Source organism: Sebastes fasciatus, chromosome 11 (genome assembly GCF_043250625.1).
Source record: "Sebastes fasciatus isolate fSebFas1 chromosome 11, fSebFas1.pri, whole genome shotgun sequence".
NCBI lineage: Eukaryota > Metazoa > Chordata > Actinopteri > Perciformes > Sebastidae > Sebastes > Sebastes fasciatus.
In genome coordinates, this window is record NC_133805.1 from 28,372,069 (window position 1) to 28,398,587 (window position 26,519).

Below are 26,519 nucleotides of genomic sequence, written 5' to 3' on the forward strand. Positions count from 1 at the left end.
AAGTCACAAGGATCTGTGGGAAGTCTCTGATCTCCAGCCTGTTATTATCTTCCCGGAGGAGGGAGGATCCTGAACTCCTCAGAGAAGAACAGCCGAGAGTATCAACAACACGGGGACGGACAGAAACTCTCACTGACGACCGAAACATCAAGACAAATCAATTCAACATCGACTAACCAGCGGAATAACCAGCGCTGAACTAGGGCAGACCGTGGTGTAGCAGTGTACAGCAGTAATATGGTGAGTAAACGTTAACATTAGTCTGTTCAAAAGGTTCGTCTTTCTGTCGCTGATGTTAACGTTAGTTGTTTAAAATGTCGTAAATGTAACTTTGTGCTGTTTGACAGGATCGATACGACAACATGGATCTGGACCTGGATTGTGATGGAGGAGGCGTAGCGGTGAGTCACCTCACATACTGTCTGTCTGTGTGTTCAATGTCAAAGTTAAGCTCGCTAACGTTTGTGTTTTCAGGGTTTTCAGAGTTGTTTTTGGACACTACAGCAGTATTGAGATGCAACCAAACACATTTATTCAAGTACTGTATACTGTACTTAAGTTTGTGATACTGTACTTTACATGAGTATCTCCATTTTATGTTACTTTATACTTATAATCAACTACATTTTGGGAGCCAACATTGTAAGACAAGGCCAAGGCAAGGCAGATTCATTAGTAGAGCACATTTCAGCAACAGGGCAATTCAACGTGCTTTACATAAACATTCAAGAACATTGCGACAAAGTGCAATATTAATGTCCAACATGTGCAATATTACTTATTTTTCTGTTTGTTAGCTTACTTTACCTTTTTTATTTGACTTCTCTTATCTTATTTACTCATTTTACTAAATGTATCTTACTTAATTATTATTTTATTAGGCACTGGTGCTAGAAATAGTACTTTTTTATTTTATACACTTGTATTTTATACACTTGAACTTGTTGTAATTTTGTTGCATTTTTGAGCAATCTCTGGCACAAGAACTTCCTTCGGGATTAATAAAGTTCTATCTTATCTTATCTTATCTTAAAAGAACATTGAGACATAATTAAAACAGTTATAAAAACATAAAAACATTAAAGATTAGAAAATAAAAACAAGCTAAAAGTAAAAGCTAGGATAGAAGCTGAAATAGAATATAACACACAAGAGTAAAAGCTCTAGTGCAGTATAAGATCATTATCTGGTTTAATAAAAGGCAGCAGCAAACAGGAAAGTTTTAAGCTTTGATTTAAAAGAACTCAGAGTTGGAGTTGGGGTCTGCAGGTTTCTGGGAGTTTGTTCCAGATATGTGGTGAATAAAAACTGAACGCTGCTTCTGCATGTTTAGTTCTGACTCTGGGGGACACTAAGCAGACCTGATCCAGATGACCTGAGAGGTCTGGATGGTTCATAACATAGCAGAAGATCAGAAATGTAAAATTGTTGGCTACTTTTTAACCCTACTACATTTTTTAACAACATTAATTAGTAGTTACTTTGCAGATTCAGATTATTAATACCAAATGCAAATCAACTAATAAATGTTTTTATAGATAAAGCTATATGGCAGTATGTAAAGTAGTTGAAATTAGCTCCACTTTACCAGCTGCAACATTAGTGATGCTTATTTGAATGCATCACTATTTATAATCCAATAATATTATATACATTATTCTGAAATGATCTATTATACATAATGAGTACTTTTATTTTTGACACTTTTTTTTTCTTCAATATTATATTTATTTATTTTTTTGTTCATTTTGAAACAACAGAACAAACATTCACAAACGTCCCCAATAATAACATTCTCGGTACAAAGAAACTTAACAAACCTAATATTAATACAAAATAAGCCAGTATAGATACATGAAAAACATATTATATACAACAAAACAATAAAATAAAATACAAATCTATTTATATATATATATACTTTTGATACTTTAAGTATAATTTGATGCTACTACTCATGTACTTTTACCTGAGTTAGATTTTTTACTGTTATATCGCCACTTTTACTTAAGTAAAGGATTTGACTACTTCTTCACACTGACCTACTTTCTGTTATGCTGGCTCTATACTCCAGCACAATAGACTTGACATTAAACAATGACTATGAGGGTTAAATGCTGACTTTCAGCTTTAATATGAGTACACATTGTTGAAACAGTAGTCCTATTATCATGGCTGGATTAACCTACTAGGTTGCTTCACAAGAATGTGGATCCCCGTTATCCCCCCACTCCAGGTTTGCTATGAAGTAGTTAATATAATTAACCACAGCACAAAACAGGAATAATGTAGGTCAAGTTTCCATAATTACAGAGGCTAATGTTATTCTATATTTTTTCCTATTATCAACAAACCCCATGAAAAAGACTAAAACCAACAATGTGTTAGTTCGTCTCATAATACTCTGAGCAAGTAAATGCATCCTTTCATCAGTGAATTGTCGATCGTTGGCAGCATCTTTTTCCTGTTTCAGAGAGACAGATTTATGCTGCTGACTCACAGATCATGACCGTGACTGTTTATCTTCTGTTACTCACTCATACTGACTGAAACCACAGAAGAGATTAGTCTTGTGTTGTGTTTTCATCCTTTAGTATCTTTAGGATGGATAAATTCATTTTTTCAAGTATAATTTTCTCTTCTTTTTTTTTACACCTCATTTAGCAAAAAGCAGCGTTATTCGGTGGGATGTTCAAAAAACCCTCCAAGACTGCCGAACCACTTCTCCAAGCACAGGTGATGCTGTTTTAACTCTCTTTTATTTAAATTTAAATACAGAACTTAACATCAAATGTATGTGATAAGCTAATACATTGATAAAATCTTGCTTGTCATGAAAAGCTCATTACTGAATATTAATCACTGATGTTGAATATTTGGTGACGTGTACAGCAATAAAATGACAAGAACTGCTATTTTGTAAGATAAACATCTATAATATAGATATGAAACTTAGAATATAACCTATAATGCCTGTAATAACTATTATTATAATTATGGGTTTACACTATTTGATTCTGCTTCTACTCACATAGGCTCTATGTTGACTTTACAGGACAGTTTATCGATCAGCAGTGAACTTTCGAAGAGCAGTGATAGTCTGACTGACAACAGCACCAAGGTGATGCTCAAGACCTCATTTCAGTTCTCTGATCATTACTAACTAATGTAAAATGAGGAAATACATATTTTTTTAGCATGCAAACTGACTTATTTATTAATATTTCAGGAGAAAGGAGGCGTATTTAAAGGAATGTTTAAGAAGACGACCAAAACTGCCAAAGAGGGACAGCAACAGGTTGGTAGTGGACTTCTTGAACTTACTGTACTGTAGATCGTGTTGATTATTATTATAAATTTAACTGATGTTTAACTAGAACTGAAATTATTTGTTAATTATTCAATTAGTTTATCAACAAAAGATTAGTCGACAACAATTTGGCTTATTAAATTATCGTTTAAGCCATTTATCAAACAAAAATGTCAAACATTTGCTGGTTTTTAAGTGGGAGGATTTGCTGCTTATTTAAGAGTTGAAAAAGTAATCCACAGAGGAATCAATAATACAAGTAATTGTTGTTTAACATTGCCCTATGTAAGTGCAAAATGTGCAGCCAGAGGTTACTTGAGGTCACATAAAAAGAAAAATGTGTTTCAGGTTGCCTTTATTTTTGACGAACAAAAAATAAAATTCTAGTGGAAAGTTTTTTTTAAATAAATGTATCTGCATGTATTATTTATTTACCTGCGTTCTTACATTGTGTTTCTGGTATTACATTAGTTTTGTAATTCTCTAAAAATTCTGGCCTGAGTACTTGAGTGTGTTGCACCTGCCAGCAAAAATGAGTGAAATTTTTTTTTTTGTTTACTTCTACAGGACTCCCTCTCAGCACAAAATCCTGAACTGTCTGTCAGTAGTGACAGCTTAACAGACAACAAGTCATCAAAGGTGAGTTTACTTTCTGCTGTGTCATATTTTAGGTTTCTCATGTTCTTTGAAACTAAACCGTTCTCGCTACTTTTCTTTTCAGGAAAAATCAGGTGTGTTTGGTGGGATACTGAAACGATCTCCTAAACCAGGACATGTCCGGAGGCCTTCGCAGGTGAAACACGATCTTGCACACAGCGATTCCTCATCAGCTAAATGTCTGTGTTGTGTTATTTCAGTAAGAGGCTGACAGATGATCTTGTGTGTTTCAGGATCTTTTGGACAACGAGTTCACAGCCACTAACGACAGTCTGTCTGAGAACACCACAACCAAGGTGAGTCTCATCTCACAAATTATTATTTAAATACTTTAAAAAAAACAACACAAACAACTGGAAACAAATAGAATCGAAACACAAAGTCCATTATTAACAAAACCAGCGTACATCAATCAGAGATCACAGCTTGAACAAACGGTAGGACAATTACATACCAGAATAAGACTCAGAATCATACAATAGATATACAATGACCAAAATAACACTTAAAATATTTAAAAAAAAATCTAAAATAAAAATATGATAGTAGTAATAAAATATAAAGAATATAAACATGAAGAAATAAATTGAATAAAATGTATTAATGTGATGTTTTGCAGTATGATTTACCTGTTTTTTTAGACTCAATTAATATATAAAATAATAATAAATATGAAATAAAATATTTTTTATTCCCCCCCTAAATTGGGGAGTATTTTTAAAATATCCCAATGGGAATGATGGCTTATTTATCTATTTATACATACTTACTTTTTTATTACTTGTTTTATGTCGCAGTGTGGTGACTATGCAATGTGAGGTTTTTAGTAGTTTTTGTTTTGTGTGAGCTCAAAAAAACAAAATTCCTAATAACTATGATGAAATGGCAATAAAGTATTGAGTCTTGAATTTGATTCATGTATGTGAAATTTGCCAGAAAATATAATTAAATTGGTCATATCCTTTTGAATGGAAGGATTACAGTCAAAGTAAGCACCGATGTCTTTGTCAGTAAACTGTTTTCTGTAACCAAAATCATATAAATATTTCTCAAAATCTGTTCCAAAAATTCAATGTATGAAACACTAATGAAGTGGAAAGCATTGGATTTTACTTCCTTAGTGTTAACTAGTGACATACAGTATGTTGGTGATGTCATTTAAACCTACAGTAGATGTGTAGACTTTGCCTCAGTGGATGATGTTTGAGAAGGGTGTGTTTTTGTTGTTGTGGGTGTTTGGAAGCGCGAGCTTGAACCTGCATGCATCAGCCATTTGGAAGAACTGCTGGCCAATGTGTGAAGCACTAAATCCCTGCCTGTCCATCTGACAGCTGTATACATAACAATTGGTTTTATTTTATTTAAACATGTATAAGTAATTACTATGTGACTTGTTTTCTCCAGGAGACAGGAGGCGTGTTCAGTGGGATGTTTAAAAAACCGAAGGCTTTTGGAGTGAGGACACAATCTCAGGTGAGTGTTGTGCATCTCACTTGTCTCACTTTTACCTGTGTTACATTATTCGGAGATGATGATGATAATAATTGTTGTTTCTTGCCTTCAGGAGGATTTGTCTGGACCCAGCGAGCTCTCAGGCAGCACCGACAATCTTTCTGTGAATAGCAACACTAAGGTGAGGTTTGTGAAAGTACAAAGTCTCTCCTCATCTTTTGATATTTTTGTGCTCTGTCGGTTGCTGCTGTTGCTCATACTAACTACCTAGTTCTTCTTTGGTTTAATTCTAACCTGCTGTTGCTAAAGCTGCAGTCATATCACACCTCTATCCTGCACATATTCACTCCATTACTTTTCACTTTATCTAAAGTTTGCATGACTGATTCAAGCATGTGTTTCCTGTTTCGGGGCATTTTCCAGATGGCCCTGTTGGACTCACTTTTGTTCAACTTTGGCCAGTAGATTTGCATGATCAACCAGTAGAAACACTGATGCACTGTGCTTTGAAATAGAAAAGTCATTATTCTATTATTATTTATGAACCACATCAGAAATGTGACATCAGATCCTTTTCTCTGAGCTGAGTGCGCGGCAGTTTCATTGAACTGTGGGACAATGTGACTGTATTTTAATGCTGTTTGTATAGAGCTCAGCTCAGTGGATGGAGAGTTTGGGAAATGTTTGTTTCTGTTGCTGTTTTTGTGTGTGTTGGGACAGGCGTGGTAAACCTGCATGCATCAGCATTTAGAAGAGAATACAGGCTGCTGTTTGAAGTCAGCGCCTAGCCATCTGACATCTGAAACCATCTGAAACTAACGAAATTCCTCCATTATGGGCAACATTTTACAGACAATTTTCATGTGACTTTTTCTCCAGGAGACAGGAGGGGTGTTCAGTGGGATGTTTAAAAAGTCACCAAAGCTTTCTGGAGCGAGGACACAATCTCAGGTGAGTGTTGCACCTCACTTTTACCTGTGTTACATTATTAGGAGATGATGATAATAATCGTTGTTTCTTGCCTTCAGGAGGATTTATCTGCAGCCGGCGAGCTCTCAGGCAGCAAAGACAATCTTTCTGTGAATAGCAACACTAAGGTGAGGTTTATGAAAAACACCCACCTTCTATAAACAAAGAATCTGGGAAATGTGTGTCTCTGTTTCTGTGTGTGTTGGGATGGGCGAGGTACACCTGCATGCATCAGTATTTGGAAGAAATTGCAGGCTGCTGTGTGAAGTCTGTGCCTATCAATCTGACATCTAAAACCAGAAGAATACTTTTCTAAATTTCTTCATTGTGGGCAAAATTTCGCAAAACACATTTTCATGTGGCTTTTTTCTCCAGGAGACAGGAGGAGTGTTCAGTGGGATGTTTAAAAAATCGCCAAAACCTTCTGGAGCGAAGACAAAATCTCAGGTGAGATGTGGAATATTGCTGCAGCTTATTCATCTCACCATTAAATTATTAGGACAGGATTCATATTGATTGGTTGACATTCGTTTCTCACCTTCAGGATGTTTGGTCTGAACCCAGCGAGCTCTCAGGCAGCAACGACAACCTTTCTGAGGACACTAAGGTGAGTTTTTGTTAAAGCCAGCCACTATAAAACATAACAGTAAGTGTAGTAACATTAAATGTTGGCTTTCTGTTCTTTTCCTCAGGAGAAAGGAGGACTCTTTAGTGGTGTGTTCAGAAAAAAAGGTGCCAGAACTCAGTCTCAGGTAAGACGGTCAAGTTTGTCACCAACAGGCTTTTTAATCCAGAAAGTTAAGTACTCTGTTTGAGGGATAGTTAATAATAGGGATGGGTAAATAAATAAATACATTTTCAATTTATTTTGAAGGGATGGTTTCAGGGGAATTTTTGTCTGTGGTTTAGTTTTTAAAGCCACTAAGGAGAAAATTTGAAAATTTCAGACTTTGGCACCCCATTGGTAGTATCAAAACAGACATGGATCCGACCTGGGGACACTAAGAATAAAGGGCTGAAAGCAACATGTTGACTGCACCAGTTTTCACCAGCATTGTCTACTTTTTCTGCAAACAAAAACTTGGCTAGGTGGTTTGGTTGTTTTCTAGTTAAAGGAACAGCGTTTAACATTTAGGGGGATCTATGAGCAGAAATGGAATATAATATTCTTAACTATGTTTTCATTAGTGTATAATCACCTGAAACTAAGAATCATTGTGTTTTTGTTAGCTTAGAATGAGCCCTTCATAGGGAGCGGGTCCTCTTCACAGAGTCCGCTCATGTTGCTCCGCCATGTTTCTACAGTAGCCCAGAAGGGACAAACAAAACACTGACTCTGGAGAGAGCCTTTCGTGTTTTTACGTTACCTGAAGGTCACCGTAGTTCTCCGACATGCTTGTTAAACTGCTGTAATGTGATCCGCAGAGTGTAAAACCGTGGTACCGCCAGCCGCCATTTGACTTCCATTGCTTCTAAAGTAGTGTTATTATGATATCGATGGTTTTGCACTCGGCAGCTCACGTTACCGCAGTCTCTGAATGCGAGGAGTGAACGGAGGGGTACTCAGTTGGTTGCAATCTGCAACCACACCGCTAGATGTTGCCAAATCCTACACACTGTACCTTATAAAAACTGCTCAATGTTTCGGTCACAGACTTACCACCACTTTCAGTTACCTTCGGGGGAAAAAAGGTCAGACTTACTTGGAAATATCTTCTTTCAGAGGCATCTTTTCCCCTTCCATTTCTGAACTTGCTCACTAATGGTATCCTGCAGTCTGTTTTGTTCCAGTCCCTGCAGTTGTTTTTTTTAAATTGTGGATATTTCTTGAGTGAATGTTTTTGTTACATTCTGACTGTATGCTGTGTCCTTCTGCTTATAGGATGATTTGTCTGTGGATATTGAACTCTCCGCCATCAGTGACACACCCATAGAGAAGTCTTCAAAGGTGAGAGATGGAACTGTACCTGCACAATATCAACACTAACAGAATACACAGTAGATAAAATCAGTTTGTAACATTAACTGCTTTGTCTGTCAGGCTGGAGTGGCAGCGAAGAAGAACCAAAAGACTCCTTTCACCTCCTCATCTCAGGTAATTTTATCTCTCACTTCATCCTGCATCAGATAAATTACTCTACCAGCCAGGACAATTAAAGTGGTGGCCATGTTTTGAGATTAATGACATGCTGGTGATGTGTGTTGTAACAGGATAAGGAAAAGACTGAACAGTCAGGAGACTCAAATGAGAATACCTCTACTGCAGAGAAGCCCAAAGCCAAGCAGGTAACTGGATCTCGTCTCTGTTGCTTTAAAAAAGTTTGGACTGTACTGAGACATCATGGCAGCTTTCTTATATTAGTAATAGGCTCAAAGAAATTATATTTTTTATCTGAATGTTTAGGAGTTAGATCTGCTGTGACGTTAAGGTGAAGGTTAGGGCTATAGTCAGTTTTTTCAAGGTGTCTTTGTCTTATTACAGAATGGTTTTAGTGCGATGATGAAGAGCACGTTCTACACTGACAAACAGGTAAGAGGTGGCGTACTGTACTCTTGACATTTGCTGCACGTCATCACTTCATCTTTCCCATCACACTTCCCTGAAACTAAATAGTATCTCATGCCTTAAAACATAAAAAATATATATTTTTAAAATATGAAGTAATCCACATATGATGTAAACCTGGTTATACTACTAGTAGTGCTACTGTTGTTTATATTTTACGACAAATATTGGCTCCATCTGCAGGAGAAGGACTCTGACTCCGACAGTGAGGAGATATTGGACAATGCAGAAGGCCAGCCCAATCACAAACAGGTTTGTAAGGTTTTTGAATATTGATTTTTAAAGTTTTTGTCTGATGGTTTCAATCTTAAGTTTAATATCTGTATGTTGTCTTTATTTTATATTTGTTTTTTGTTTCATATTCAGAGTAAATTTGCCGGAGCGATGGAAAAGCTGAACCCTTTTCGATCTGCAAACAAAGTAAGGATTGTAATCTTTTGATAGTGCTCAAGAATAAATGGATGTATTAAAAGAGAACTCTTCTGCCTCATGTGTGTTTTTCATAGAGTAATGATTTCTGTTTTTTCTCCGCAGCAAGAGAAGCAGTCGAGCTCGGATGACGAGGATCCACCTGCGAGCAGCGAGAAGTCATCAGGCAACAAACAGGTGCTTTGACATTTACTTGTTCCTGTTATTTTAGCAGTTTGGCGGAACTTTTTGACATTTAACTGGATCATTTTAGACACTTACCTCATTGAGGGATAGAAGAACTTCTACATTTGATTTAGTTACACACCACAGTCCTCTGATGCATTCGGGGGTCTAGTGTCTTGCTCTACATCCACTTCTGTGTGTGTAGCGTTGTGAAGCACTTTGTCCTGCTTGTCTGTTTTGTCTGCAGTCCACCTTAACTTGCCTGGTCTTGTTGAGAATGTCATACCTTCAGAAAAATGTCCTTTGTACAACAAAGATCCCCACCCAGACCCGAACCAGCTCCAACAACAACCTCTAGGCATCCAGGGTGCCCCAGGCCAGGCAAAACTTTCAAACTGATAAAACCAAATTATTATTATCAGTATTGAAACCAGAAAACATGGAAATCTGACTAGTTTCTTACAGTGTGATGACATATTTATAGTGCATGCATGGTCAGTATCCTTAAAATGGCTTTTCAGTAGTCATAGCGTTACTGATCGAAAACAAGTGGCTCAGTTAGCCGTTAGCCTCTGATCATCCATCTATGCCCCTTGTTTTCAACAGAGAAAGCTAATAATGCCGTTTTATTCAAACTAAATGACATTTGACCCTTATCTAAGCCCCGCCTCCTGCTGCTACTTTGTCAAGCTGTCAGAGCTATCATGGAGCTCACACTGTCAGTAACTGCACTCTCTTCAAAAACATTATCTAATCTTTGGAAAAACTAAAAATGCGATTTCAGAGAAAAGGATCTACAATATGCATGAAGGATATATCAGGATGTCAAACTGATTCAGCAGCGAAAACAGGTTAAAAAGATAAAGATAGAAGCTGAAGCCTACAGATCACAGAGTAAAAGTACCACATCACCTGGCGATCGAGACAGAAGACAATGAAATTAATGAACAACGCTATTCCTGTAAAATCGGGCAGGTCTTTATTCACTGTTAAAACCAGTAAAAAAAACAAAAGCAGCATGTGTATACATTCAGTATATCTTGCTTGCATAGCATAGTGCTAACGCTGGCTAATAATGTGCTTACGTACTCTGCTAATTTTAGCTCCACAGGCTTTTACGTAGAAACGTATATCTCCTTACAATCTCTCCGGGTAACAAGTATCACTGTTACACATGCCCCAGCCAAAACATGTAACCATGACTACCTTCAAATTCACAAAACCAGCCTGAAAATGGAGAAGATCTGAAACGATTGCATGAGAGTCTGTGGAGCACATCCATGAGCAGAGCCGGATAGTTGTCGGACCCTGGTCAGAGCTGGCCGATGCTACGCTATGATTGGCCAGTCTGCATTTTAGGGGCGTGACTTAGCGAAGGGTCAATTCCGCTCTGAACTAAAGCATCACCGATACTGGATTTTTGAGGCTGATACTGATATTGATGCATTTGTGGCTTTAATGATGACTAAGACACATACAGACGGAGGCAAAGTTGTTGGTACCCTTCCGTTAAAGAGAGAAAAACCCACAATGGTCACTGAAATAACTTGAAACTGACAAAAGTAATAATAAATAAAAATTTACTGAAAATGAACTAATGAAAATCGGACATTGTTTTTGAATTGTGGTTCAACAGAATCATTTAAAAAAACAAAAACTAATGAAACTGACCTGGACAAAAAATGATGGTACCCCTAGAAAAGATGTAAAATAATGTGACCATAGGGACATGTTAAACTAAGGTGTGTCCTGTAATTAGCATCACAGGTATCTTCAAACTTGTAATCAGTCAGTCTGCCTATTTAAAGGGTGAAAAGTAGTCACTGTGCTGTTTGGCATCATGGTGTGTACCACACTGAACATGGACCACAGAAAGCTAAGGAGAGAGTTGTCTCAGGAGATCAGAAAGAACATTATAGACCTTCATGTTAAAGGTAAAGGCTATAAGACCATCTCCAAGCAGCTTGACGTTCCTGTGACTACAGCTGCACATATTATTCAGAAGTTTAAGGTCCATGGGACTGTAGCCAACCTCCCTGGACGTGGCCACAAGAGGAAAATTGATGACATATTGAAGAGACGGATAATACGAATGGTAACCAAAGAGCCCAGAACAACTTCCAAAGAGATTAGAGGTGAACTCCAAGGTCAAGGTACATCAGTGTCAGATCGCACCATCCGTCACTGTTTGAGCCAAAGTGGACTTAATGGAAGACAACCGATGAGGACACCAAATCATAAAAAAGCGAGACTGGAATTTTCCAAAATGCATATTGACAAGCCACAAAGCTTCTGGGAGAATGTCCTTTGGACAGATGAGACAAAACTGGAGCTTTTTGGCAAGTCACATCAGCTCTATGTTCACAGACGCAAAAATGAAGCATCCAAAGAAAAGAACACTGTACCTAATGTGAAACATGGAGGAGGCTCGGTTATGTTATGGGGCTGCTTTGTTGCATCTGGCACAGGGTGTCTTGAATCTGTGCAGGGTGCAATGAAATCTCAAGACTATCAAGGCATTCTGGAGCGAAATGTGCTGCCCAGTGTCAGAAAGCTTGGTCTCAGTTGCAGGTCATGGGTCCTCAAACAGGATAATGACCCAAAACACAGCTAAAAACACCCAAGAATGGCTAAGAACTAAACATTGGACTATTCTGAAGTGGCCTTCTATGAGCCCTGATCTAAATCCTATTGAACATCTGTGGAAGGAGCTGAAACATGCAGTCTGGAGAAGGCACCCTTCAAACCTGAGACAGCTGGAGCAGTTTGCTCACGAGGAGTGGGCCAACATACCTGTCGACAGGTGCAGAAGTCTCATTGAGAGTTACAGAAATCACTTGATTGCAGTGATTGCCTCAAAAGGTTGTACAACTAAATATTAAGTTAATGTTACCATCATTTTTGTCTAAGCCAGTTTCATTAGTTTGTTTTTTTAAATGATTCTGCTGAACCATAATTCAAAAACAATATCTGATTTTCATTAGTTAATTTTCAGTGAATTTTTATTTATTATTACTTTTGTCAGTTTCAAGTTATTTCAGTGACCATTGTGGGTTTATCTTTCTTTAACGGAAGGGTACCAACGATTTTGCCTACGTCTGTACATACTGATTGGGACATTTCGCAGTTGAAAAATCAATGTGTCAGTTCTCTCGTGTGGACAAACTGTCATGTTTCTAAATTACCTCAATCTTAGTTTGTCATTTCTGGCCCGTAGTTTCTTGTTACTTATCGGCTGACATATAGACAGACACTGATATATCTGCAATACTGTGAGCTAATATTGGCCATTATATCGGTCTAACCTTTGAACCCAATGTGGCTACAGTAGTGGCTGACAAAGCCGATCCAAATCTAAAATGTTGATGTGTCCCCCCTCTCAGAGCGCCATGGCTGGAGCCATGTCCAAACTGAATTTTTTCCAGTCTTCACATAAAGTAACTATGCTGTTGATGGTGTCAGGTCATGGTGGAGGTGTGGAGTGAGATGGTCATGATCAGGATGATTTAGGAGACAGGAAGTCACTGCAGTGGCAATGGGACTATGATAATTGTGATGGTGGTGACGTTTTGGTTTGGTTTAGGACCATACCAGTGATTTTGCATGTTATAACTTATTTACTACAGATCACTTATACTTTACATCCCACTTTACCATTTTATTAACTGATTTTAGGGTGTGTTTTTTCTTCCGCTCCAGGCAACCCTTGTTTTCTGTTTATTTTTTTGCAATATAAAAATCAGTAACTCTTTGCAGTTTTGGCAAAAACAAGTTTCAAGAGTCTGCCATTTGATTTTCATGCCATACAGAAATTAATAGAAACCACTGGCTGCCTGAAATAGTAGGAAAAATACATACAATACAAATACAAACTCTAGAGCAGGCATTTGAAAACGGTCTGCAAAAATGTAAGGTATACAGTACATGATTTGTAGTTTAAGAGTTAAACTTGTAAAAAAAAAATGGTATGGTCCTTTTAATCACTGCACAAGTAATCTGATAGTTAGTTAGTTAGTTAGTTGATTAGTTGATGCAGTTTAATAGCTAATATTTAATGTTGTTTGTTCAGAGAGACACAGAAGACACAGAGACGCTCAAGGAGAACCAGAAAGGAGGGGAAGAGAAGTCAAAACCGGTCAGTCTATTTTCTGCATCCCTCATGAGTCATCAGCGACGATACACGCACACACACACACACACACATAAACAGAGCTGATCAACTTCTGTCAAAAATACCCTCTCTCCTCACGCTCCTCCTCACCTCACCACATCCTCCTCATCCCCTTACCTCCCTTTAAATCCTGCCTGCTCGTAGTCAAACCTCCCTGTCCTCCTGCTCCACCACACTGTGTGACTTTGTGTGTGTGCGTGTGTCCTTGTCAGGTCAAAGGCAACATGATCCAGCGAGAGAGGAAGGAAAGAAGTGAAACTCCAACGGTCCCACCCAGACCAACTAAAGAGGTTTGCAAGCAGTTGAACACAACTCAGTGACTTGTGGTCGAGCTGAGACTATTCTGACTTCTGCTCAGTCTGTTATATTGTGTTGTTAAGGCTGTGATCTCTCCACAGGAGATGAAGGCGACGGTCACATACGACAATGTAAAAGCAAGAGGAACTGAGGATAATCAGGTACAGTTTATATTTCTGCTTCCACATGCGTGTTAATATATCTGACGGTATCTGTTAGAACACAAGTTAAATCAGGTCATTATTTCATCATTTGATAAATGATCCAAGATAGCAGGCATGAAGGTTACATACTATGCTTTTAAATGTCATGCTTTGTATACATGGAAAGGTATCTCTAGGGTGTCACATGATCTCCAGATCTGCCAGACCGTCAGAGGAGGTAGTTTAAGCCTTCGGTGTTTAGAGAATAATATCTGTTTGTGTCCGTTTGGAGCTGATGTGCATCAGTGTGTGTTGATGCTGGTTTATTCACCCTGTAGTTAAGGAAACTGCTCTGGTTTGATTTCAGGAGCTGAACAGAACAGCGGGACAAAAGCAGAAGAGCAGCCATCAGGTAGTACAAGAGTTACACCCATCTATTGGTTTGCTGATATTTTGGACCAGTATTGCTGTTTGTTAAATATTAATATTGCACAAGTTAATTATCTTTTGGGGAAAAAGTTAATTATCTTGCGCACAAGATAATACATTTGTTCCCACTCTCTGAGCTCATCTTAAATCTGAGTTTACTGTGAGCATGATCTTGTGACATTACAGCTAGTTTTGAAGCCAATCATATGCAACAAACACAAATATGATGAGGGAATTTAAAACTTTCAGTGCACAAACACCTAAAATAGACTTTTCAGTCAAGTAGGAGACATCTGGTGTTAAACTGAACAATTTCTAGATTGAATATTGGTGTAAAACATTGGATGTTAACCGCTTGAATACAATAATATCACCATTTGTTTTAACAAGCCTTCATCAGTCAAACTCGCACAAAAACACAGGCACTCATTCCAACACCAAATACCAGTGCACACATGTAGAACCATCCTGTACATTTTATATAAGATGTAATGAGTTTAATTCGCTGCAGAGCCGATCAGACGATGAAGGCCTCAAAGATGAATCTGCTGAAGCCAAAGAAGGAGACGAGAGGAACCCTCCAGAAAGCAAAACCGTAAGTTTATCTCTTCATCGTTGTTGGTCAAACTGTATTAATTATTAATCTTGGTCTTATATATATATATATATTTAAGCTCAGAAAACACACAATGATTGGTATACAGGAGAGAGTGACTGATTGAGACTGAACCCACATGCAGGTGAAAACAAACACAAAGAGTATTTGCTGCAGGTATTGTGCCAGGATCTAATTGTTCTAGTTCCTGCTTCCTCCTTATCACTTCTTTCATGCCATGCAAATGACATGTGGCACTACCAGACTATTGTCAGTGTGAGATTAACGAGAACTTGTGGTTATGATTAGTCACGAGGCAGTTTAACCCCTTATCATACGGTTTTCCACTTTTGTTTTCCCATAAGAAGTTTTGCAGATTGTTCTCTCTCTCTGACGGTGTTATATATTCTATATCATATTATTCCAGCTCTTCATCGGAGCTCTATAATGTTTCAAACCCAACACCCCCATGTTTTCATGGCTTCATTATTCCATTATCGAGAGATGTTTTGCATTATTTTATACATATTTCTCCAAAATGGACAAAAAGGCTGATATATTTGGTATCTAAGGGCACTTTCACAAGCCAACATTTGGTCCGTTTTAATCAAACCCCTGATGCCGTTCTTTTGGGCAGATGTGAACGCAGTAATCGTACTCTGGTGTGAACCAAAACAACTGGTTCCACGTGAACCTAAATGCAGGCTGCCTGTGTGAGCATTTGTTGAGATGGACACTGGTAAATGACAAGATAACAGGAGTGGGAGAGGACTGACCTTGGACTTCTGCTGAAGTCAGTGTTTGCTTGACATCTGGGTTGAAGAGAACATACAGAATGTGCTAAATAAAGTCCACAAAAATAGTCACGTTTATAAAGTCATTCAAAATGAACTGGAGGAGAAGGGATTCAAGCGCACAGTAGATCAGTGCCGAGTCCAAGTGAACAAAACTTCAACAGCAATAGGGAAAAGATAAACTTGCTCCAATTTGTACGCGCCTCTCAGCAAATTATTTTTTTATTTGGTCGGCTTTAATTGTGCACTGCTTGTTGAAGGGTTATTAATGAAATTTGTAAGTAGTAGTGAGATTAGATTACACCTATTTTTGATGTACAGTAAACAAAATATGTAGTTCCTTGTGTATTTTAGGGAAGAAACCGACACATGATGTATTTGCTGAAGGATCTTCTTGAACTGTAGCACACATATCACCAACGGCTGTAATGAAATGTCGTTCTTCCGGTTATTGCTCCTCATGTCACCTTACATATCGTCCCTGTGCCTCTTTTATTTTACAGACCAAGGTGAAAAAACACCATAATCCATTCATGCGACAAGCTGGAGCCAAGGTATTGTCTTGATTTTGCTCTTCATATAGAGTCAATTCAGTCATGAAGACCTTTTATCTTCTTTGAACCTACTTCAATTGGTTATATATAATATATTAATTCATTACCTCCTCAAAATGATTTGACAAAGGCCACAATATGTTTAAAATGTATGTTAAATTAGGAAGAAGTTCATATGCAACCCTGTGTTACTTTTTTATTTCATTATTATGTTCACACTGTTTACTTCAGGCTCAGTCTGATGATGAAGGGCTGAAAGAAGAAGATGGTTCTTCATCCAAAGAGGAAAAGCAAGATGAGGAGGGCAAGGAGAAAACAGAGGTACATGAATTAATTTCTTTAACTAAATGCTTGTTGAAGGATTGAACAGTTCTTGGTTTGATTTTTACAATGATAGTCATCAGGAACTTACTGACCTGACTTGTATCTTCCTTGGAGTAACACTGCAATCCTGATTTTTCTTTTTAGACCAAAGTCAAGAAACCTAAGAAACACAATCCTTTCATGCCTCGGACCAAGGTAATATATGACATGTACAAACTTGTTTTCTCCCGTGTGGATAATATTTGTTTGTTTAAACAACACAGCCAAAATCTCTTTGAACGAGGGCTGTCAAAGTTATTGCAATAATGATGTGTTAATGCAAATTTGTTTTAACCCCGCTAATTTATTTAATGCATTAATGCAACTTGCGATTTTTAGGTTGTAGCGGGCTCAGTTTTAAAGCTAGAGTGAAGATACTGGCATCATATGAAACTAGAAAAACCAACCATGTCATGCTAGTTTGTCGCGAAGAAATTTAAATAATGCTCCAAACTTGCACTAAATTTTGGCAAGGAAAAACTGGCATTTCAAAGGGGTCCCTTGACCTCTGACCTCAAGATCTGTGAATGAAAATGGGTTCTATGGGTACCCACGAGTCTCTCCTTTACAGACATGCCCACGTTATGATAATCACATGCAGTTTGGGGCAAGTCATAGTCAAGTCAGCACACTGACACACTGACAGCTGTTGTTGCCTGTTGGGCTGCAGTTTGCCATGTTATGATTTGAGCATATTTGTTATGCTAAATGCAGTGCCTGTGAGGGTTTCTGGACAATATTTGTCATTGATTTGTGTTTTGTGTTGTTAATTGATTTCCAGTAATAAATATATACATACATTAGCATAAAGCAGCTTATTTGCCCACTTCCATGTTGATAGGAGTATTACAGACGTAGGCAAAATTGTTGGTACCCTTCCGTTAAAGAAAGAAAAACCAACAATGGTCACTGAAATAACTTGAAACTGACAAAAGTAATAATAAATAAAAATTCACTGAAAATGAACTAATGAAAATCAGATATTGTTTTTGAATTATGGTTCAACAGAATCATTTAAAAAAACAAACTAATGAAACTGGCCTAGACAAAAATGATGGTACCCTTAACTTAATATTTTGTTGCACAACCTTTTGAGGCAATCACTGCAATCAAGTGATTTCTGTAACTCTCAATGAGACTTCTGCACCTGTCGACAGGTATGTTGGCCCACTCCTCGTGAGCAAACTGCTCCAGCTGTCTCAGGTTTGAAGGGTGCCTTCTCCAGACTGCATGTTTCAGCTCCTTCCACAGATGTTCAATAGGATTTAGATCAGGGCTCATAGAAGGCCACTTCAGAATAGTCCAATGTTTAGTTCTTAGCCATTCTTGGGTGTTTTTAGCTGTGTATTGGGTCATTATCCTGTTTGAGGACCCATGACCTGCAACTGAGACCAAGCTTTCTGACACTGGGCAGCACATTTCGCTCCAGAATGCCTTGATAGTCTTGAGATTTCATTGCACCCTGCACAGATTCAAGACACCCTGTGCCAGATGCAACAAAGCAGCCCCATAACATAACCGAGCCTCCTCCATGTTTCACATTAGGTACAGTGTTCTTTTCTTTGGATGCTTAATTTTTGCGTCTGTGAACATAGAGCTGATGTGACTTGCCAAAAAGCTCCAGTTTTGTCTCATCTGTCCAAAGGACATTCTCCCAGAAGCTTTGTGGCTTGTCAATATGCATTTTGGAAAATTCCAGTCTCGCTTTTTCATGATTTGGTGTCCTCCTCGGTCGTCTTCCATTAAGTCCACTTTGGCTCAAACAGTGACGGATGGTGCGATCTGACACTGATGTACCTTGACCTTGGAGTTCACCTCTAATCTCTTTGGAAGTTGTTCTGGGCTCTTTGGTTACCATTCGTATTATCCGTCTCTTCAATATGTCATCAATTTTCCTCTTGCGGCCACGTCCAGGGAGGTTGGCTACAGTCCCATGGACCTTAAACTTCTGAATAATATGTGCAGCTGTAGTCACAGGAACATCAAGCTGCTTGGAGATGGTCTTATAGCCTTTACCTTTAACATGAAGGTCTATAATGTTCTTTCTGATCTCCTGAGACAACTCTCTCCTTAGCTTTCTGTGGTCCATGTTCAGTGTGGTACACACCATGATACCAAACAGCACAGTGACTACTTTTCACCCTTTAAATAGGCAGACTGACTGATTACAAGTTTGAAGATACCTGTGATGCTATTTACAGGACACACCTTAGTTTAATATGTCCCTATGGTCACATTATTTTACATCTTTTCTAGGGGTACCATCATTTTTTGTCCAGGTCAGTTTCATTAGTTTGTTTTTTAAAATGATTCTGTTGAACCATAATTCAAAAACAATGTCTGATTTTCATTAGTTCATTTTCAGTAAATTTTTATTTATTATTACTTTTGTCAGTTTCAAGTTATTTCAGTGACCATTGTGGGTTTTTCTCTCTTTAACGGAAGGGTACCAACAACTTTGCCTACGTCTGTAAATACTTGACAAATCTCCCTTTAAGGTACATTTTGAACAGATAAAAAAAATTGTGATTAATTTGTGATTAATCGCGATTAGCTATTTTAAACGATTGACAGCCCTACTTTAAACACACCGCATAATTACAATTCCATCCGAGGATAATGCTGCTGCAAAACTGCACTTTGAGCTCATTGAACAGTTCACATCGTAGAAGACGACACTGTAATCCTCCTTATCCCTATATCCTAAAGAAAATAATCACATGGTTTTTCAAGACAGAGGATCTGTATCACCATGGAGACCATGTGTTTCTGCATGTCACAGAACTGGAGGAACTGGAATTTGAGTAGACTGATCCAAGCCTACGTCATACCATATGTCACTCTCATGAAGCGCTGTACACCGCATCCACCCATTTCAGGCATTCAGTGGCTGCTATTCTGTGCTTATTAAGTTCATTAATGGTTCATTAAAGGTGGAATTTATTCTGTGAGAGAACAGAAAACCGATTTCTTCCCCCAGAACAGCTTCAATGCTCCTTGTTATACATTTTCCAAATCTCTGAGCTCTACTGGAGGGGTGAACACCATCTCGCAAAACAAAAGATAAACAAAACAAAAGACATTTTGGACAGATATGGATGTAAACTGCAACCTCACTGGTTGGCGGAAGCATACAACCACGAGGCGATAATTCTAGTTTTTGTTAGTCACCTTTCCTTATCTCTCTGGCTGTTCACTGAAAATATGCACTCTTACCATGTTATTTTGGAAAGTTATTAAGTTGGTATAGCTAAAATTACACCTTTATGTTCAAATCATTGAGGTAGTTACCTTGCTGATTCTAAGACCAGAAAAATAAGTTATTGTGGCATTAATATTTTGACTAGAGTTCCTTTTTTTGCTTTTTAACTCAAATAACATGTCTGTCTTTCAAGGTTCTTTATTTGTCATTTCCAGCAAAGCAGTCATTGACAATGAAAATCTTTGGTCTCAGGTTCCTTCAACACTTTTCATAAAATATGTATATATAAAAGGGGAAATCACACACGTAAAAGCAAAATGACAATCTAAGGTATAAAATAGTGCAGTTAAAATAAAGGCCTTAAAAATAAGCACAAGGAAATAGTAATGTAAATTTGTAATTTGGTTGAAGACAGTATTTCAGATGTGGAAACGAAATGTAAACAGGATGTAGTATGTATATACATGATGAGAAGTAATATGTGAACAGAGGTGTAACTGTTTGTAAAACAGTATGTAAAGTATATAAAGGTAAAGTGAGAAAGAAAAAAAGGTGACAGAGAAGAACAGCTCTGCCTCTGAGTTTGTATCTGTCTGGACTGTATGGGAACCATTATTTAAGGCGTATTGGTGCCATTGTAGTTAAAAAGAATAATAATTATAGGGCTGTGGAAGGGGGTAATATTCAGAGAAAGATTGTATTACTTTATAATCTTGCATATTTGTGTTTTTTTTCTCGTAAATTTGCCACTTTAATCTCAGAGAATATCCAAGTTTTTTCATGTAAATTTGCCACTTTAATCTTGGAAAATTCCGAGTTTTTTCACTAAATAGTATCCCTCTCCCCCAGCTCCAGAACTATTATCTTTTACCTAACAATGACTCCAATAGGCCGTCGTAAATGCCAGCCCAAAAGCAACATGATATATTGATGTTATAAATGATTTAACCGTGTGTTTGTGTTGTTTGGTTTCAGGGCAGAGTTCCAAAGAGAAACGCACAGGACGGAGCTGCAGGCAACACAGAGGTATGTTTCTTCTCTTTCTTCTCTTTCTTTCCTCACACGCATTGAGCTTTCCATTGAACACAACCGTTTTTCCCACCCAGTCTGTGTCGGCGTGTTTGTCCACCAGACTGACGAGTTGCAGTCTTACTCATTGTGGTTCAGGATTACAAAAGGTCTGTTTCAGTCACCTGACCCGTCCCTGAAAGCAACCTCTTCCTTATGTTTGTCTCCATGGTGTCCGCTCACCTCCCAACAGAGACTATTATAATCAACATGTGTTTTGTTTTTTTCTCGACGTGAAACCCACCCCCACACCTCTACACAGTGTTTGCGCATGTCCTTGGCCTAGAAGAAGACATGAGATTAGGTTGCAATGTGTCCAAACCTGTTTCTCTGCTCTGCTTCCTTTTTCAACGTGTCGATGGAAGAATGGACTTTTTTACTTCTGCAAAAAACAGCAGTACATTCAGAATCCCTTTTTACCATCACTTCCTCATGTCTGTCTGATTTTTATCTGAGCCTATCCAGCGTAAAAAGAGTGAAACTGAGGATATGTGATGTGATTTGAATTCTTCTTCTTCTGTTGGTTTATCTGTATCTTTATCTGTCTCACTCACACACTTCAGCTACACTGTAGACCCAGACTTTTTGTCTTTACACAGGAAACACAAATCTTGGTATTGATAATATGAATTTTAAGCCTTATTATTTGTGTTGTTTCAGAACGAAGGTGGAAATAGAACCTTGTTCGACCAGCTGGAAGAGCTCCGTATTGACTCAGCACAGCCTGAAGGCAGACAGGTTGGTTTCTGAAGCAAAATATGTCACCATAGTAACATTTCCATAAAGTCTGATGGCTCATTATTAACCTGTTGGATAACAACCATAAACCTACAAACCCATACAAATCTTATCTTATGTCTTTCAGGATGTGGACCTTATGGAGTGGTGGATCAATGTGGAATGTAAGTTGTTTTTACACTCTGTTTTGATTTTCTTTGGGATTTGTTCTGAGAGTGGAGGGCCCAACTTTAAGTTTGTTCGTCAACCATTTGCACCATATGACCAAAAGTATGTGGATATCCCTGGTTACATACTTTAGAGTGCGGTTTTTCATGGTTTGGGCCCCTAAGTTCCAGTTAAAGGAAATCTTAATGCTGCAGCATACAATGATATTTTAGTCAATAGTGTTCGTCCAACTTTGGGGTAACAGTTTGGGGAAGAATGCCCCCGTGCACACAGCCATAAAAAAAGGTTTATCTATTTCTCTTGTGGCTGAATGGTAACAAATCCCTGCCGTTAGGTTCCAAAATCTGGTGGAAAGCCTGAAACCAGAGGAGTGGATGCAGTTATAGCAGCAGTTTAATGCCCATATATAAAATGTGCTGGTGTCCACATTCTTTTATTTTTATGTAACATTATGAGAAAGCTTAATATAATTCTTTCTTACTTTTACTTCCTCAGCTTGGGAGGACACGCCTCAAGACGAAGACATGACAGAAAAAGAAGAGGCCAAGTAAGTGAAGGCTCAAATAGGTGTTAATTAGGGCTGTCAATCCATTAAAACAGTTCATCACGATTAATCACAAATTAATCACACATTTTTATCTGTTCAAAATGTACCTTAAAGGGAGATTTGTCAAGTATCACAATCGGAAATCAATTAACAACAGAAACAATGACTTTGACAGCCCTAGTGTTAATATAATATTTCACTCTTAAAGGGTCTGTTCGCCCTTATGATTTTTCTCTTATTTCTGGTGGTATTTAGCCATGCAGATAGCTACAGTTACATGTGCCAAAGTTTTGAGATAGCCACATCTAAAATAGCTTCCATGACCCTAATATAGTTGAGATTAGAATTTCATTAGAGCTGCTCAAAACACTGACAAATTACATTTGAAAAACTCAGACAGAAACAATACCACCATCACTCACAGGACATGCTGCCAGCAGTTTTCATAGGGACAGTTTCTTCAGTAGAGAGTCGTTCCAAAGAAAACTGTTGACAACAAGTCGTGTAATCAGAACGATGTTTCTAGAAAGATGCATTGGTGTTACTTAAATGCAATTTATCAATGCTTTGCGTGGCAGAAAAAAATGTATTCACCTCCGTTATATTGGAGAGGAAGCTGGACTTAGCAAAACTTGGGCATATAAAACCACTACTATGTGCATGGCTAGCTACACTAGTGGTAAGTGAGAGATACAGTGACCTTGTTCTGTGTAATCACTCTTAACTTGTTGGTCTCAGGGCGTTTGCTGTGACCGCAGATAAGGTGCAGAAGGGCATCCGCGTCTTCAACAAACTGTTCTCGGAGCGTGCCGAGAGCCTCTGGATGCACGTCATCGAACTCAACAGCCTCGCGGACGGCCTGGACAAGTTCAGCAAGAACACAAAGATCGCTCAAATCACCGGCGGCTCCACGAGCGCCATCGGGGGCGTGTGCACCATCACCGGCCTCGCTCTGGCCCCGGTCACCATGGGAATCTCCTTGATCGTGACGGCGGTGGGATTGGGTGTCGCCACGGCGGGCGGTCTGACATCGGCCGGCGCCGGCATCTCCAACCAGGTCAACAACTCGATGGACCGCAAGAAGGTGGAGAAGATTGTGAAGGATTATCAGGAGAAGATGGTCGACCTCGACAAGTGCCTGAAATTCATCAAGCAGGGTATCGAGAACCTGAAGAAGTTCGACCTGATCAAGATGAAAGAACACGCCTACAACCGTGACTTCCCCGTGATCAGTAGTAGGTTCTACGAGGACGGCGCCATGGCAGGGAAAGCCATCCTCGTCAACGCCAACGAGATCATGCGTGTGGTGCAGATTGCCAACGTGGCGGGCAGCACAGCAGCCAGAGCTGTCCAGATCGCCAGCATGGCCACCGGTGTGCTCACCGGACTCTTCGTAGGTATGGACATCTACTTTGTGGCCAAAGACTCAAAAGAGCTCAAGAAAGGGGCCAAGTCGGAGTTCGCCGCCAAAATCAGGGAGGTGGCTACGCAGCTGCACGACGGTCTGGTGGAGCTCAACGGGATACGAGAGGAGCTGCAGTCCACCACGCCAGAAGACACAACAGCCAACGATACAGATACTGTAGTCAGTGAGAAGAAAGAGAAAGAGGACAAATATGACAGTTCGAGTGAAGATGAAATCGACCGCATTAAAAAAGCCATTAAAAAGGACTATGAGAACCGAGAATATGTTTGACAGAAACTTTAAAAACTGGAAAAGGCCTTAAACTGTGCTTTATTATCACGGTTTCAGGGGGGAAGATTCAAGCAGTCAGTTTCCTGTTGAATGTACCGCCTCACGACTCCAGCACACTGCTGCGTTGTTAGCATCTGTGAGGTGGTTGGTGCCAATTTCTTAAAACAGGCTATAATCAGGCCTATTTTGGCACTCTTGATGAAATACACTAGTTTCTAAAACTTCCTTAACGGACCTGACTTCTTGAATCCAAACTGCATTTACACTACTGAGAGGAACTGAGGCTTTCAATAGATAAAGATAGATAGATCACATTTGCTTCTCTGGCTGTCGTGCCAACGTGTGAAACCTGCCATGTTGTCTTCAATAAAACGAGATTCAAAGATTTAATAAACTAAATCATGTATTTGGATAGTATAGTTTAAGATTAGTTAAAGAAATAGTATTTTCTAGACTTGCTTAGAGTTTCATCAAAGTGTGTTGGTTCATATTGAAACTCTTTTACTGACCAGGTATAGAGCCTGTGTATACTCTTTTAGGGACGAGTGCCTTTATTATTTACAATGCCTTCGAAATACACTATGATGGAATGTAGCATTAGTCTGTATTTTTCTATGTCTATGTTGCTTATTTTGGTGTCAGGGCTGCAACAAAACCATTTCCTCTCATCCTCTGCTTGAGGTTTTGGATCTGATGTGGGATGTTTTAAGTTTTTTTTACAAAGTCTTGATGATATTGGTCTCATTTTGAAGAATGCAGTAGCAATAAGCTTTGTTTTGGATTGTTTTTTTACAAAAGAGCCAATAAAATGACCAAATGAGAGTGAGAAAAAAACAGGATGGGGTTGCACCAGCTGTTCGTGAATAAGTTCTTAGCTACTAGATAGTTGATTCATTAAATCGGCACTATTAAAACTTAAGGAATGTCTTAGCTAGTGAAGACTTTAGTAATGTCTAAATTGGTTGATAGGAAACGCCTGTAGCTGGAACATAACTTCTAGAAAATAACAGTTTTAGGGAGGCAAGTGAAATATTCAAGTAAACTGCCAATCCTTTGTTAATGCATGAACCAGTTTGTAATGTTGTGGCTTCTTTTTATAATAGTAACTAATCTCTACGTGAGAAATAGTCATTGTGGAGCAACCTGTTGTAATTTAGTGATGTGTAAATCTCCACTCGGTAAACACTTAACCAAGTTAAGTTTGAACAGCTGGTGCAACCGGCTCCAGACAAACACACAAACATAGAAAATCTGTCTGAGCAGAACTAATGTGAAACATTGATGGTCTTTTTTTCTTTCAAGACTCCTACAAGTTCAGTCATTGTTTTTAATCATGTCTTCTGTCATATTCGATGTTTTAAGGTGTAAAATAGTCCCTCCATAGATGAATGGAATGACACAGGACTGTAAAAAGCAGCCAGGACTGTGCCAACCTCTCCTGAAAGGATCTGTTTGCCAGTTCCTTTTATTGTTGCATTAATATTTTGAGTACTGTAATTTCAAAGTCGGTCTGTACTGTAAGCTCTGATGATGTCAGCTCTGAGGTCAGTTAAATGAACTTAATATTTATTTTTCTGGGTGGCGTTGTTCATTCGATACTACCTTTTTATGTGCAATATATTGTAGAAAATTAATTATTAAAGATCAGAGAAAAATGTGTGTCAATCTGTTGATTTGTAAAGTCTACATGCAACCAAGCAAACACTTCACATCGTTTTTTCCAACTGCTGTGTACAAACTGAGTTGGTATTTGCTCAGTTAATAACCCAAGATAAACTTGTTTGTCAAAGTGTCCTTCAGCACTGTTTACTTTTCGTCATTTCCATGATGAACATAGACGGAAGTCTGATAGCTGCAAATGTCTCTGAATTTTTGGCATAATTAAGAATTTATATACTAGCTTGATCTTGTTTAAACACAGTTGTGAGACTGGGGTCGGATTTATGCTGCCACACAGAGCTTTCGATCCAGGTCGGCATGAGCAGCATGTGCCGTTTTGTGTTCCGATGAAACAGAAATGTAGTGGAAATCGCACCCAACCAGTAAAAACCTGCTCTGCGCTGGTCAGGGTTTGGAGCGCACCTGGTGAAACTTGTAACCACACCCAACGGTGATGTCACAGCGTACTGACAACACCCTGGAGTACACTTCTACATCACTGCAGCAGGGCGTAACCACACCCAACGGTGATGTCACAGCATACTGA

General features: G+C 38.6%; 1 protein-coding gene across 2 annotated transcripts; it reads left to right on the top strand.

Moving 5' to 3' along the window:
- Positions 1-25,968, top strand: apol1 (apolipoprotein L, 1). 2 transcript variants are annotated; one of them, XM_074652058.1, is made up of 36 exons: positions 1-240; positions 348-401; positions 2,665-2,736; positions 3,056-3,121; positions 3,230-3,298; positions 3,878-3,949; positions 4,032-4,103; positions 4,201-4,263; positions 5,372-5,440; positions 5,532-5,600; positions 6,299-6,370; positions 6,448-6,516; positions 6,764-6,835; positions 6,933-6,995; positions 7,081-7,140; positions 8,271-8,336; positions 8,430-8,483; positions 8,600-8,674; positions 8,871-8,918; positions 9,138-9,206; positions 9,321-9,374; positions 9,489-9,560; positions 12,932-12,985; positions 13,618-13,683; positions 13,932-14,009; positions 14,118-14,177; positions 14,527-14,571; positions 15,100-15,183; positions 16,481-16,531; positions 16,763-16,852; positions 17,000-17,050; positions 21,072-21,122; positions 21,825-21,902; positions 22,030-22,066; positions 22,566-22,617; positions 23,356-25,968. In XM_074652058.1, the coding sequence occupies exons 1-36, from the start codon at positions 238-240 to the stop codon at positions 24,311-24,313; spliced, it is 3,138 nt and encodes a 1,045-aa protein (XP_074508159.1). In that variant the 5' UTR covers positions 1-237; the 3' UTR covers positions 24,314-25,968. The 2 variants fall into 2 exon arrangements, with proteins under 2 accessions (XP_074508159.1, XP_074508161.1); XM_074652060.1 differs by lacking the exon at positions 12,932-12,985.
- The last annotated feature ends 551 nt before the right edge of the window (positions 25,969-26,519 follow it).

What these genes read in the sequence shown, in the direction of transcription:
- apol1 (XM_074652058.1), top strand. An exon ending in GAGTGAGGACACAATCTCAG is followed by an intron (nt 5,441 to 5,531) that starts GTGAGTGTTGTG and finishes TCTTGCCTTCAG; the next exon opens with GAGGATTTGTCTGGACCCAG. An exon ending in AGTCATCAGGCAACAAACAG is followed by an intron (nt 9,561 to 12,931) that starts GTGCTTTGACAT and finishes CCCCCCTCTCAG; the next exon opens with AGCGCCATGGCTGGAGCCAT.